This window comes from Tetrahymena thermophila (genome assembly GCF_000189635.1).
Source record: "Tetrahymena thermophila SB210 genomic scaffold scf_8254747, whole genome shotgun sequence".
In the NCBI taxonomy this organism is placed as follows: Eukaryota; Ciliophora; class Oligohymenophorea; order Hymenostomatida; family Tetrahymenidae; genus Tetrahymena; species Tetrahymena thermophila.
This window is the reverse complement of record NW_002476507.1, coordinates 64112-78164: the sequence shown is the minus strand read 5'-3', so window position 1 is coordinate 78164 and position 14053 is coordinate 64112. Positions and strand designations below refer to the sequence as shown.

The 14053-nt window shown below is 22.5% G+C and overlaps 5 protein-coding genes across 5 annotated transcripts; all 5 read right to left on the bottom strand. All coding sequences in view use genetic code 6, as the record gives it.

Moving 5' to 3' along the window:
- Positions 1-225: 225 nt before the first annotated feature.
- TTHERM_00140930 (hypothetical protein) lies at positions 226-3000 on the bottom strand (the record flags this gene model as incomplete). Its single annotated transcript, XM_001011030.1, has 2 exons — positions 226-1194; positions 1381-3000. The coding sequence occupies 2 exons, from the start codon at positions 2998-3000 to the stop codon at positions 226-228; spliced, it is 2589 nt and encodes an 862-aa protein (XP_001011030.1).
- Positions 3001-4347: 1347 nt separating this feature from the next.
- TTHERM_00140920 (helix turn-helix protein) lies at positions 4348-4953 on the bottom strand (the record flags this gene model as incomplete). Its single annotated transcript, XM_001011029.3, has 4 exons — positions 4348-4559; positions 4617-4688; positions 4775-4846; positions 4911-4953. The coding sequence occupies 4 exons, from the start codon at positions 4951-4953 to the stop codon at positions 4348-4350; spliced, it is 399 nt and encodes a 132-aa protein (XP_001011029.1).
- A 438-nt stretch (positions 4954-5391) lies between these two features.
- On the bottom strand, positions 5392-6341 carry TTHERM_000140891 (hypothetical protein; the record flags this gene model as incomplete). Its single annotated transcript, XM_012796333.1, has 3 exons — positions 5392-6095; positions 6170-6250; positions 6305-6341. The coding sequence occupies 3 exons, from the start codon at positions 6339-6341 to the stop codon at positions 5392-5394; spliced, it is 822 nt and encodes a 273-aa protein (XP_012651787.1).
- Positions 6342-9248: 2907 nt separating this feature from the next.
- TTHERM_00140890 (patatin family phospholipase) lies at positions 9249-11247 on the bottom strand (the record flags this gene model as incomplete). The annotated part of the gene is made up of 5 exons (XM_001011026.3): positions 9249-9461; positions 9518-9643; positions 9745-9900; positions 9956-10350; positions 11049-11247. The coding sequence occupies 5 exons, from the start codon at positions 11245-11247 to the stop codon at positions 9249-9251; spliced, it is 1089 nt and encodes a 362-aa protein (XP_001011026.2).
- A 1663-nt stretch (positions 11248-12910) lies between these two features.
- Positions 12911-13954, bottom strand: TTHERM_00140870 (hypothetical protein; the record flags this gene model as incomplete). The annotated part of the gene is made up of 1 exon (XM_001011024.3): positions 12911-13954. One exon carries the CDS (start codon positions 13952-13954, stop codon positions 12911-12913), a length of 1044 nt encoding a protein of 347 aa, XP_001011024.1.
- Between the last annotated feature and the right edge of the window lie 99 nt (positions 13955-14053).

Genomic DNA, 14053 nt, shown 5'->3' with positions numbered 1-14053 from the left:
ATATAATTACTCACATTAAATTGATATAATTTTTAATAAAAATAAAATAAATTAACAACACTTTATTAATAAAAAATAAATATATTTACATAGATAGAAAGATTTTGTTATTTTAAATTAGATTTTTTAATTTTATATTCCAATTTAAGACAGACAGTTAATTTAGAAGTTAGTTTTTATATTTTTTTTTAAATTAAAATTTTTTTTGATTTTGATTTTTTAATTTCAAAACTAGTCATACAGCTATGAGTAATAGGCTTATATGATATCCTTTAGTTTATTAGTTAATTTTTGAGTAGCTACAGTATTTAATTTATAAATTTTAGCAAAGTTATTAGCAACATCTTCTGGAATGTCACCTTAATATATGGCTATTTTACCTGTTTTTCCTTTTGTTATATTAATATCGACATAAAGCATAGGTTTTTCTCTCATTATTTTTTCAGTTCTCAGTTTTTATGGGCTTGGACTTAAATTTACTAATTTTTATTGCTATTTAGAATTCTTAGTTAAAGGACTACGATTTAAATAATTTTAATATTTTAAGCGTTAATTTTCCCAATACTTCTCCTCATGATTTCTTTGCTATCTAGCCTATTCCATTCTCTAAAGATTTTGCTTTACTCCTTTTATTGTTTCTCTTATTGATTACTCTTCTTATTCTATGGGTTCTTTATTTTTTTACAACTACAGATTTGAAAGCGATTTTTATAAAATTTTTTGAGTGTTTTTATTAATTTATGGTTTAAATGTGCATTAATTGATCTCATTTTATTCTTTTTACTCTTTTGCTTGTAAATGATCTTTAATTATTCTAGTTTTGCTTTGTGAATTGTTAAATAATCTCTAATGAACATTCTTTTAATTTTTATATTAATCTCTATCAGATTTTCTGTTAGATTTATCTCCTTTCTAGTTTAATTAACTAGATTGTTTTAAGCTATGTAAAGAATCTGTGCTATTTTCATTATGTTGTTATTTGTTGAATTAATTTTAGTTAGATTTTTACACTTCATATATAAAATCCTCATCTGAATTATTTGTTAATTAGTTATTTGAATAGCTTCTTTTAGTTTTGTGTTATTCACCATCAGTCTTCAAGTAGTTCGTATGCTAAAAGAGCTGTGCTATCTTAGCCTTTTAGTTATTTTTATTCATTATTTCGTTTTTCACAAATATCTTCTCATTTTTTTTCTTATTTTATAAAAAAAAAGCAAATTAATTATTTTATTAAACTCGAAAATTGAATGGCAAACGCTGCTGCCTCAAAGATAAAAAAATATCAAAATGGCTTTTTTGATTGATTATTTTATTAACCAAATGACAAATTAAATTAAATAAATTAATTAATAATTTGCTTAAATAAAAAAAATAGCTTACAGAAACTGACAGAGCATCTCTAATTCCATTAACAATTTCAGAAGATATCCAAATTGAACTGTTTTCTCTTTCTTGTTAAAAAAAGTTAGAATATTTTTAGTATTCTTTTTGGCATAAAGTATCAATTAGCTAGGAAGCTTAAATTGCTTTATAAGTTTAACAATCAATGATGATTAATACTATTTGATAAATAAAGCTTGTGTTGACACATTCAGCAGAATAAGAAGCAAATTTAAGTAATCTCCAAAGCTCTTCTACTACTTATATCTCTTATTATAAATTATTTTCTTATTACTATGCCACTTGCATGAGTCCTAATTCCCTAAAAAATTTGATAAATGCAGATAAATTGTATATTCCTCTTAGTTAGTCAGATTCAAAATTTAATATCATTCTTTTAAGATTTTCTTTTTAAACTGCATATTATGTTATAGGCTATTTGATATTTTAATCAATCATTTAGTAAGATCTTAAGCTATCTTCAAAGGAAATTTGAGTTGGGATTCTTTCGGTTTTCATTTATGATGATATTGTAGTTTTTCTAGGAGGTGATAGATTTATACCTTTTTTAAAGCTTAATGATCTATCAATTCTTTCTTGCTTTTGCTGTTAGCCATTTTTATTATTAGAAAAAGAATTACTTTCTTTTAAATTGTAGCTGCTTTTCGCTCTTTTAAATTTATTTTTTACAACATTTTTATTTTAATTTACTTAATCAAATTTAGGACTTTCAATATTTGAGCTAATTTATGTTGGAATAGTTTAAGGTTCACTTATCTTTAATGTTTTAAATATATTCTACCTATCTTAATAAGGGTTATCATAAATACTAAAATAATCCACATTTCTTTCATTCTCTTAAATTTGTTTATTAAAATTTTTATTTGATTCGTATTTGCTGCTATTTTTGATTTAAAATATACTCGAATCGTTCTCCCATTCCATTCTACTAGCTAGAGGAGAATATATATCATTTGACATATCGTTATGTTTAAATGCAAGTTATTTTTCATTATTACTCCTGTCTTAATAAGATGTCACTTAATTACTTTTAATTTCATTTTTTTCACTCTGTCTAATAATACTGTATTGCGATACATTATACTAAGGAATATTTTTGTTGGTATTAACATCTTTAAAGTAATAAGTACTATTTTTTTCGCGAAATGTGCATTCACCTCCAGCCAAAGCTGAGTTCTCCTTCTATTAATAGTCAAATCCACTTTGATTTGGTACATTGTTTAAGTTTAATTTATATGATTGTTTTTCAGTTTCTCTATTCTTTTAGTTTTTTTGAACTGGATTGGTAAAAGAAGGTATTTTAAATGACTATAATTATATTTTATTGTAATCTTTAAGTCCATATTCTAATTTATTTGACATTTCATACTAACTAACATTCTTAGGAGAATAACTTAGGTCTAAATCTTTTATATTGCTAGGAGAATTATCTTAGTAGCTAGATTAAAAGCATGGTATAGGAGATTCAATTTGATGTTGACTCGCTTTCTTTTAAGAGCTGCTTCTATCTTAATTTCTTTACTTAACACCCTATTCTAAATCTTGAATCCCACTAATTATTATTTCTCTGAAATTTAAGACTGAACTACTCCTACTCATATAGAGTTTTAGGTTTCCTATTTATTAAACACACTTATAGCTTTGATTTCAGATTAATTTATTAATAATGCTAGTCAAAAAATCAAATTAATTTACAGCAATATATAAATAAATAGTTATGTAAGTTAAAATTTGTATTTTTAATCAACGAATAATAATTAATTTTATTTTATCAATTAAATATTTATCGATTTGATTTTTGCATGATTTAGATTGCTTATTAAGCTAATATCTATAAATTAAAACTATAAATACTCGTTTTCTAACTGCTCTTTATCTTATTTCCAAATCATAATTCAAAAAAGGTTTTTTATTTACTATTTCCAGCTTTTAGCTGATAGTAAATATACAGCAGACGTATAAATTAATTACAAAACAAGATTCATCATCTTCTTATAAAAAATTATTTTTTAAATTTATTTTAAAATATTTTTTTTCTTATTTATTTTTTAATTTTATAAACTCAAATAATGAACCAATAAATAATTGAGTAAAGAAACAAATAATAAAGTTTTATACAATTGTTTTTATTTTTTAAAATCTAAAATAAATAAAATATTGTAAGTATTTTACTTTAGCTCATATGTTTAATTTTTAATCTAACATAATAGAATAATCTAAAATTTAAAGATTTTAACATTATTTTTAAAAACCATATAGAAAAATATAGAAAAGGTTTAAATTGAATATATAATGATAAAAATAATTATTGATTTGACTTTAGGAAGGCGTATGTGAATAAATATAGTTAATTAATTAAATATTTAATTTTTTTTGAGCTAAATGGCAACGATTAGTAGTAAATAATTTAAGGTGACTTTCAATATTTTATCAAAATTATAAATTAATTTATATATCAACATTAATTGTATCAAATAATCAATAGAAATTTGTATCTAATAATAGTTTGTATTTACAAGGAAAGCAGAAAAAATATGATGAAGAGTTATGATTTTAGTAAAGAAAAAACTTAACAATAAATTGATATAAATGTAAACTATATGTTTTGCTATATAAAGTATACATAGTTAATTGATATATTTAATAGTTTAAATATCTATTTGAATTAATTATTTCTTAAATCAAAGCTGTTTATTTGAAGCGATGAACGATTTATTATGTTATAATAGAGATTTTTTCATTTAGTTTTATTTAAATTGTTTTTGTGTTTGTTGGGTATATTAGTTAAGGAAGATAGAGTAGATTTTTCAGATTTATAACAAACTAACTTATCAATTAAAAATTTGTATTCAAATAAATATTTCATTTTTACTTTATACAATTTAAAAAATATGCTAGCTTGCTATCAATTTTATACTAATATACTTGCCTTAATTATCAGTTAGTTCATTTTTTCTTCTTGTCTCTAGGTAATTTGCAGCCAAGAGCTGATTCAAATTTAGTAATTGTAGAAGGGTGGGGAATAGCACGACCACTTTCGTAATCACTGATAACAGATTTCTTTTCGCAGCAAGCTTTAGCTAATTATTCTTGAGTCCAACCTTTAGCTTATCTGGCTTGTTGCAAAGCAATTCTAAAATCGTGGCTAACTGTATCGACTATTATATAAATGTATTTTTAAACTATTAGCAATAATTAACTTTTATTTTATTTACCTTTATATTCATCTTCATTAAGGACCTTGGCGACGTAACGACCATCTAAATTGGAAGGGTTATTGGTGACATCTTTTTTTCAAAAAAACAAAATTAGATTTAGGAAAATTAATTTATTTTTTATAATTTTTCTATTTAAAGGTATGATTAATAATTACTCTTTTTAACATGTTCTACAGCTAGGCCTTGGTGGAGAGCTTGCTTAGTAGCCTTTTCACCTTTATTGTTGGCTAATAATTTGATTAATTTATAAATGATTAGTTTTATTGCAAATATTTTTAATTTGAAAGTTACTTCTCTTTTCAATATAGGTATAATCCCAGTTTTGGTGTTCCATTTTTTTATTTATTTGCTTTGATATAATATTTTTTTTCAAACAAGAGTTTTTTCCTTTAATTTAATTTTTTAATTTTTTTTATAATTTTTTTGAGCATCTTATCTTTTGGTGTATTTGAAAAGAGAATGAATCGAGTAGAAGCAGAAAAGAGCTTATTTAAATTTTCTTTCTATTTCTTTTCTTAGCTATTAATTTTTTTTCCGCAAACAGATAAAATTTACTATGTTCAATGATAAAGAATTAAGGAAGATAGAAGAACAAAGAAGTTAATATTGATTATTAAGGAAAAATTTCTAAAATCAATCGATTGATTGTGTTATTTATTAGACTACAAGAATTTTTATAAAAAATTTAATAATAATTCTTAAGAGGAAAGGTATAATCCTATAGTAAAAGTGTCTCTCTAATCTTTTTCTTTTTCAATTATTTTCACTGAGCTCAAATAATTCTTTTCAGTTTAAACATTATTGATAAGCTGGGATCAATTATTTAATTTTAAAATATTCTAATTTGTTATATCCTATTTTTTATTTATAAATATGTACCAACTACTAAGATGGAGTATTCAATTTATATAGAATGATTTTATTCCATCATAATAAACTACTAACTAAAATAATTTAACAAGAAAAATGTACTATTTGTAATTGCTAAACCCACCATATCTCGCTCGGATATGCATGATATCTTAAACTGAGAAGCTTGAAAATAATCAATTAATTAATCAACCAAATAATTTATAAATTAAAACTGACTTTGGAGATTTATTTTTTTAATGGTAGTAAAATACAATAAAGATATATGTATAGATTATTTTACATTTAAGTATTTACTTAATCTTATTAAAAAAATATTTTTGTAGAGGCAATTTAAATATTTACAGATATGAGGAAAAATGATTAGCTGTAGCTTATTTAGTTTACAAAATTTGATGAGTGCCATATATTTATTTATTTATTTATATATATATTTGAAGTATTTATTTGTTTGTTTGATTGATTGAAGTTTCTTATTTAATTATAAAATTTATTAGTTCTATTTATGGTTATTACTGATTTTTACTTAAATATTAATATTATAATTCACTCGTATTTTTCCATTATTTCTTTTAAATCTTTTTAGAACGTCTATGTTGAATTTGTCTATGTATTTTAATAAGAATTTTAAGTATTTTTTATTAATTTTTAAAGTAAATAAATAAATAAATTTTAGTTACAAGATTTTTAACTCTGAATTCTCTGTGAGATATTTATTTTAGGGAAAAGTTTCTCTGCTTTTTGACATGAATCTTTTATTTCTTTTTAAAAAATTATTTTACATAAAAAAATGCTATCGCAATTATTTAAAATACAAACTAAGAGTCTGATCTTCTTTTTAGTACTTTGCATTAGTGCTCAGCTTCTTATATTAACTTTTTTTCGTTTTCTATCTGGATTAGAATAAGTTCATTTTACACTTAAATTTACTAAATGATCTACTCATACTTTTAAAAAATTTTATTAATTTACTACCATAAATACATCTTAAATGTAAAGCTAAATTAAATAAGTTACATGAGCTATTCTCTCTTGCTCATACTATTTTTTCCTGTGGATATCTATTAACTCCGATTCTAATCTCTATTAATATTAATTTTCAATTTAAAACTTTGATTAATAACGTATTTAACAGAAAGTACTTGTATTTACTGTACCTCAGCGATGTTACTATCATTAAGCTATTAAGCTTCATAGTTTGCTAATTTTAATTTTTAATTCTCTTACATAACTTTTCTTTTTAGATCTTGAATTCTATCTTCCAAAAATTTTTTCTCTTCTAATTCTATGTTATATTTATCTATAAAGAACTAGATTACTTTAGAATATTTAGTTTATCCTTTTTCAGGAGAATTTAAATCATGTCCGTTGCTTGCCTTAAAAGCAGACTGACTTTTATTTTATTCTGAATAATATGTGCTCCTATAATCTACTGAGGAGAAAACGCGAGAACGAGTAGGAATATTTGAAGAATTATTAGCAACATTATTATTAACTTTTTTCTTTGAAAAAGACTTTTATGTTTAAAAGGCATTATCTTAATCTTAAAAACTACTTTCATCGTAATCCTCATTAGGCAGAGTATGATATTTCTCAATCATTTTAGCTTGTGAATACGACCTAGGTAATCGTTATGTTCTCTAAAGTCCATCATTTGATATTTATTGTTGCTATTACTAAGGTTTGCTTTATCTGAAGAAGGGATTTATTTTTACATTGTTGGCTCTTTCTTTTTTTTGGGTATCTTAAAACTCATCTCTTTCATCAGGCTCAGTTTGCATCAAAACTTATTTGCTCTAAAATACTTATTAATCATTTTTGGTTCCCTTTTTATTTAATTTATGCTCTATTGCTGCCTACTTACTTGTATATTAAATGTCGTATAAATATTTTATAAACAAATCTAAAATATATTTATAAATCAATACATTAGGGATTCTGTCTATTTTGAATGTTTAAATCCTGGTTGATTTACTTTTTAAATCACTTTAATTGTATTTAACCTATCATAACTATTTGTTTTCTTTCCTAAACAAGGCAATTAATTATTGTGTACTGTACTTTAATTTTATGTGTATTAGAGATGATTATTAAATCGATTCTTTTAGTTTTGATTATGTTTAAAATCTGCTTCTCTTTACATCTTTTATTCATTTCCTTGATCATCTTATATAGCGTATTAATAATTATCCTATTAAGAAGTTTAGACTCCTTCCATATTTAAAGCTATGAAATTAAAATGAAGGCCAGTAGATAATCTAATGAAAAAGAAAAAGATATTGATATTGTTTATAAATAATTTTTTTTAATATTACGCTAAAAAATAATACAAATCAATCTTAATTAATATTTAATGTAAATACAGAGTTAAACTTTTATCTCATAGGTTATAAGATATATAAGTTAATCAATTAATCGAATGGCTATTATCATTTATTAAATTAAAAATAAGATATTGAAATTAAATATTCTCAATATAAAAAATAATGAGCAACTTACATGAAAAACAAAGATATAAATAAATTCTGTATTTTTCTTGAAAAATTGAGTAATAAAAATATTTATTTTTTATATAAATATATTTTTTTTTATGTGAAAAAGTTTTTTTAAATTAAAAAATGATTATTTAATAAAAAACTAAGAAGAAATAGAAATATTTTATGAATAAAAGAAAATATATTTTTTATGCCTTTAATTAATTCTAAATTAATTTATTTTTTAATTAGATGATTGATAATTTTTAAATTTATGAATATTAAAAAATTACTTATTTTTAATAATATTTAAATAATATTAAAAAGTTTAACTTAAAATAAAAATGAGTTTAAATTTAATTTTTATAATTTGATATTAATATATATAATATAATAAATTAATAATAAAATTTAAGGATAAATATATATTTTTAACTTAAATTTTAAGGTAATAAAATTTCAATATAAAACATTTGTAAATGTATTTCAATATTAATAAATATATTTAAATACTTAAAGAAGCACTCAAAAATTTATAGATAAATAATAGTTTGATTTTTAAATAAAATAAATATTTAAAAAGTATGTTGTTAAAATATAAATTTTTATTTGTTAAAATTGTCTTTAATAATTTATTGCTCAAATAAAAAAATAAAATAAGAGTAAGCAAAAAAAAGAGGATTTACTTAATATTATTGTACATATTTAGATATAGTAAATTTCTTTTGTTTTGTTGAGAATTAAAAATTAAATATCATATTAAAAATATAACAAAATAAAATGTTTAAATAATGTTGAAATTTTATTTTGAAATATATGAAGTATTGATAAATAGGTTATAAATTAGCTCTAAAATCTAATTTAAATTTTAACAATTAGTAAAACAAATTATATCTGATTGATTATTATTCGAAATTAAAAAAAAACCAATCGATTACAATTATTTAATCAAAAAAAAATGTTGTTAACAATAAAATATCCTTTGATTATGAAAATGATTTCCTTGAGGTTTTGCAATTGAAAATAAAAAAAACATAATATTTTGAAAAGATAAAAAAAAATAAATGGATTAGACATTTGTTAAATCTCTTTATTAAAATTTTCATACCTAAAAGTATATGAAATAGAACGAGAATATATATTATAAAATATGATATTTTTTATTTAATAAATCCTTCTTATTTTTATTATCTTTTTAATAATATTTATATTGAAGTTTTTTCAATCTCTAATTAAATATCTTTTTATTTCTATTAGAGAAAAATCTGGTTGGTCATTTTATATTTCAAGCAGAAGTAGTTTTGTTATAAGAAATGTTGTATCTGTCGAAAACAGCTTCGTAAGCATCCATAAAAGCTAACTTAGCAGAGAGAGATAAGTTACTAGTTTCGTCGTTACCATTTCTAGAGGATTCGTATGAAGTATGTTATTAAACGGCAGCACGTCCTTCATTTCTACCTTAATCGATCATTTAGAGTAATTATTTGTGGTTGAAATTCTATTTTTTAATATAAATATCGTTAAACTAACTTAAATATTATATTTTAAAATTACGAAAGGGAAATCAGCATCTGGTAATTTAGTTTGAGGATTGATAATGTGTCTCCAGTTAATAGTGGGGAAGGCTTCGTAAGCTTCAAGTAAAGATCTTCTGGCATTGTGGTGGTCCTTTACTTTTTGCTGTTTAAGAAATAAAGAATAAATTAATAAAATGTGCTTCAGACCAAAGTGCAAATTAATTAATTAGTGGTATATATAGATAATAAATTATTTATTATTACAGAGAGGGTACCAACTTTAATAGGCTTCAAATCATCAGGAACATCTTGTTCGAATGTCTTTGAAGTTACTAATATAACATCAACAGTGATTTGGCTAACATCGTCAACAAGTTCTTTGCATCTGTCAATAGCACCAAAAACATCAGCAGCACGGACCTTTCAAATTAAATAGTTTTTAGAATATTTTAATTAAAAATTTTAAATATCTTACGACACCACCATCGAAGTAGGTGTTACCCTTGAAGATTTGATAGGGGAAGAAAGCTGGAACAGCAGAAGAGCACATAACGGCTTCAATAAGGTCAGCATCAGATAAGGATTCGTTATATCTTTCATATTCACCAGTATTGGCATTGGTAACACCAATAACAAGTTTTCTGGTTTATTTTCTGGTTACATTCTTTTTTAAGAAAGCTCTCAAAGGATCAGTCTTGAAGAGAGATTCTTCAAAGAGGAAACCTTGAACGACACCACCGAGGTAATTGCTATAAACATCAGACTTTGAAATATTTTCCCATAAATTAACAACCCAGTTAGCCATTTCAACAGTTTATTCCTTGGGGAATTAACCTAAGCCAACAGCAGTGATAGCTCCAACAGAGACACCTATATATATTTAAAACAAATGTTGATAAAAAATTTTATTAAATTGCTTCAATTTAATTCTACACAACACCACACACCCAGTAAATATTTTTAATAATTCTTTTTTAAAATTTTCTACTTAGAATTGTCCATTTTAACTTTTATAAAATCTTTATATGCTCGATTTAATTACAACTAATTTTAGTTCGATTTAATTTATAATTATTTAGACTTGAACTATTAAATTACAATAAGCTTTATTAAAGGTTTATCCAACAAGTAAATCTTAAATTCTATTTAAAATTGAGAATCTAAAATCTTGAATTTTAAGTATTCTGATAAGCTAAAAAAAGATGCTTCTTTTAACAAAGAATTTTCACACTAGAGCTTCCTTGAAGATTTCAATATAAAGTCAACTTTTCAACCATTCTACATTTAATTCTTCCTATCTTTAGATCCAATTTATAGTGATTTGGTAATTATATTTAATATTTTAAATTTTTTATTTTATTTTAAGATACTTAAGTTATACAAGCTTATTTGAATGTATAATTCATTTTAAAAAGGAGCATTAATTGTCAAAATAATAAAGCTTAAAATAGAAAGGCACAATCATAGAAGAGAATAGGATAGCGAAGGTCAAAAATTTTATAAGAATAGAAAATAATACTGGGTGCATTGCATTTTATTAGCTTTGAGTAAATATAAAAAAAACGTACCTGAAATGACATCCCAATAGACTTCGCTGACTTAACCAAGTTCATTATAGGCTTAAACTAATCCTTAAATAACACCGGCTTCGTAAGAGCCTAAGTCAGCACCACCAGCAATAACCAAAGCCTTGCATGATCTGGCAGAAACTGTGGTCATGGAGCAAGCCAAAAGACCGATACAGAAGATTGCGAATAATTTTTACATTTATTACTTCAATTTTATATCCTTCTTCTTATATTAAATTGATTGGATTTCTTATAATAAGATTAATTATTATTGATATATATTCAATTTTGCTTTCCTTTTATTACCTTTTTTTGCTTGATTTTTTCTCTCTACCTCTCAAATAAGGATCTAATAAAGAAAGAAAATAATAAAGGACTGATCAATTCACACAAATTAATAAGCTAATTCATTCTTAACACATTGGAGATTTACATTGTTTATGGAAAAGATACTCAATATGTTGCATGCATTTGATTAATGTCCCCCTTTGTTGCAATCATGTACTATAAATAATTTGTTAGCGAAATTGAAAATACATACATTTATTGATTCATTTGTTTTTAAATATGCATAAAAAAATATTTGTTTGTTAATCAAGCACAAAACAAATAAAAAAATAGCTTAAGGAATGTATTTATGAATTAGGAATACCCCACCTCTTCTTTATATATTAATATAAATATTTATTTATTGATTGTTTGCTTTACAAATTGATTTCCACACTCTGCTTATTTTCTTTTATAGTTGCATTAAATTATCAAAAAGTGCAGCTTGATTCCTTAATAATTAATCCAATTATAAATAATTTAACAAATCTTTTAATTTTTTGTATTCAATCTGCAAAATTAACATTTTCTTTAATTAGTTGCTTGTTTCTTTCTCTCCTTCTCACACAGAAACCTCTCTTTCTAAAAAAAATTAATTCTTTTATAATAAACAGGCATATGTGATTAAGTGATTCAAACTCAAATCCATCGTCATTTCTGCTTTAAATTCTCTCATAAATTGGATAACTAAGCACAATATATAAATATAAAAATATTTTCTTTATGTAATTTGAAACTTAAATTAAAGAAAAACCATGATAATATTTCGAATTTAGTTTATTAAATTAAGTGATAAAATTATGTATCTAATACAAAAGTATTGAATTTTTTATTTTACTACATAAGTAATTAGAGAGAATGATATTAATTCTTTTATAAAATATAATTTTCTTATTAACATATTTTAGATATCCAAAAACTAACTATATCTATTCAATAATCAAGTTATATTATACTTCAATAAATAAGCTAAAATCTTCAGCTTGGATTTGCAATAACTAAAATGCTCTCATTTGATTTTTATTAAAATAATTTAAAATGAATATATTAAATTTGATTACTCAAAGAAAAATTCAATTAATTTAAATAAAAATGCATTCATATTTTTAATCTAAATTTAAATTTTTTTCCTAAGTCAAACTAAACTAACTTGTGAGAATTAGAAATAATTCATACATTTTAGCGAAAAATATTTATTGAATAATATTTTCATTAACTTTTTAAGAAAACTTTTCAATTAAATCATTTTTTTGTCAACAAAATCTGTTAATTTTAATAAAAAATTAATTAAAAAGTTTGAAAAAGTTAGTTTAAATATTTTTAATTAATTTTGAAAATGTTTAATAAATTTTTTTTTATAGAAATTATATAGAAAAGTATTTTATTTTAATGAATTATATAAATAAAATCTAATAATAAAATAAATTAATATATAATAATATAGATAGATCACAAGATTAAAAGAGACAATAAATAGCAAATATTTTATTTTTATTATAATTATAAGTTTAATTTGAAAATTTAATTTAAATTTTTCAAATATATTTATATCTTGCTTATTTGAGAGAATTCAATTGGTTTTGGTTGATTTAAGTTTATGTACTGTTGCTTTCTTCACTTATTATTTTGTTTTAATTATCTAATTCTTCGTTTGATGGGTTAAAATGATTTTTCGATTAAAGTAATGTGCTCTTTATAACTTAATCTTGATTTAAATTTTTTTCTTGAGCATCATCTTCAATCTCAGGTTAAATTTAAATATCTATATCATCATCATCATCGTCATCATCATCTTCATAATTGTTTTCATTATCACCATCATCTTCTTCATTAATAATATCTTCAGAATCTTTAATTTCAATATCCTCAGCAGTTTCATCAGGTTATTCAGGTTATGTCACTTTTTTACTTGAAATATTTTAACTCTTATCTCTGTTTTATATCATTTTTTAAATGAATGTAAGATTTTTGACGAGATTGTATTTATCTTTATATCTGAAAAGTTAGTGCCTAGATATTTTAAATTTTTTCATTAAAAAGCTATTTGTATTTGTCTCATACATCATTTAAAATTATTATAGTTGGCTTTCTGATAGTTTATTAGTCTTCTTTTTTTGTTATTTTTAACGAGGATTGTTTTGTTGAGACTTTTTTACATTTCTGTAGGATCTTCTAGTCTATTTTTCAGGTTAATTAGCATCGTTTGTTATTTAAGGTTTTTCGATTTTTGTTATTTTTTTCTTTAATATATTTGAGACTTTTTTTGTTTTTTCTTAGGTATTTTAGGAAACTTTTATCCTTTTCTTTTTGACTTCCGAGGTCTTATTATTCAAATTTGCAACTTTCTATTAGTCTTCAATATCCTCTTATTTAACTTATTACACATCATTTGAAAGTTTTAATATGTTTTATTGCTGCGTTTGCTCTTTAGAGAAGCTTACTGTCTCAGGCTGAATATTATTCGATTATTGTTGGGAAGATTCTTGAACTTTTAATTTTGCAAACTCTATCTCAGCAATTTGTAAAAATTGAGTAACAAAATCAATGTTTATTTTATCATTAGGGTTAGAGGACTACATTTTTCAAAATGATTTGTTTAGAAATTTAATATTTTTTGCACTAAGCAAGTGTTTTTTAATATTTACTATTTTAGTAAAAATAAATTTTTTTATATATTG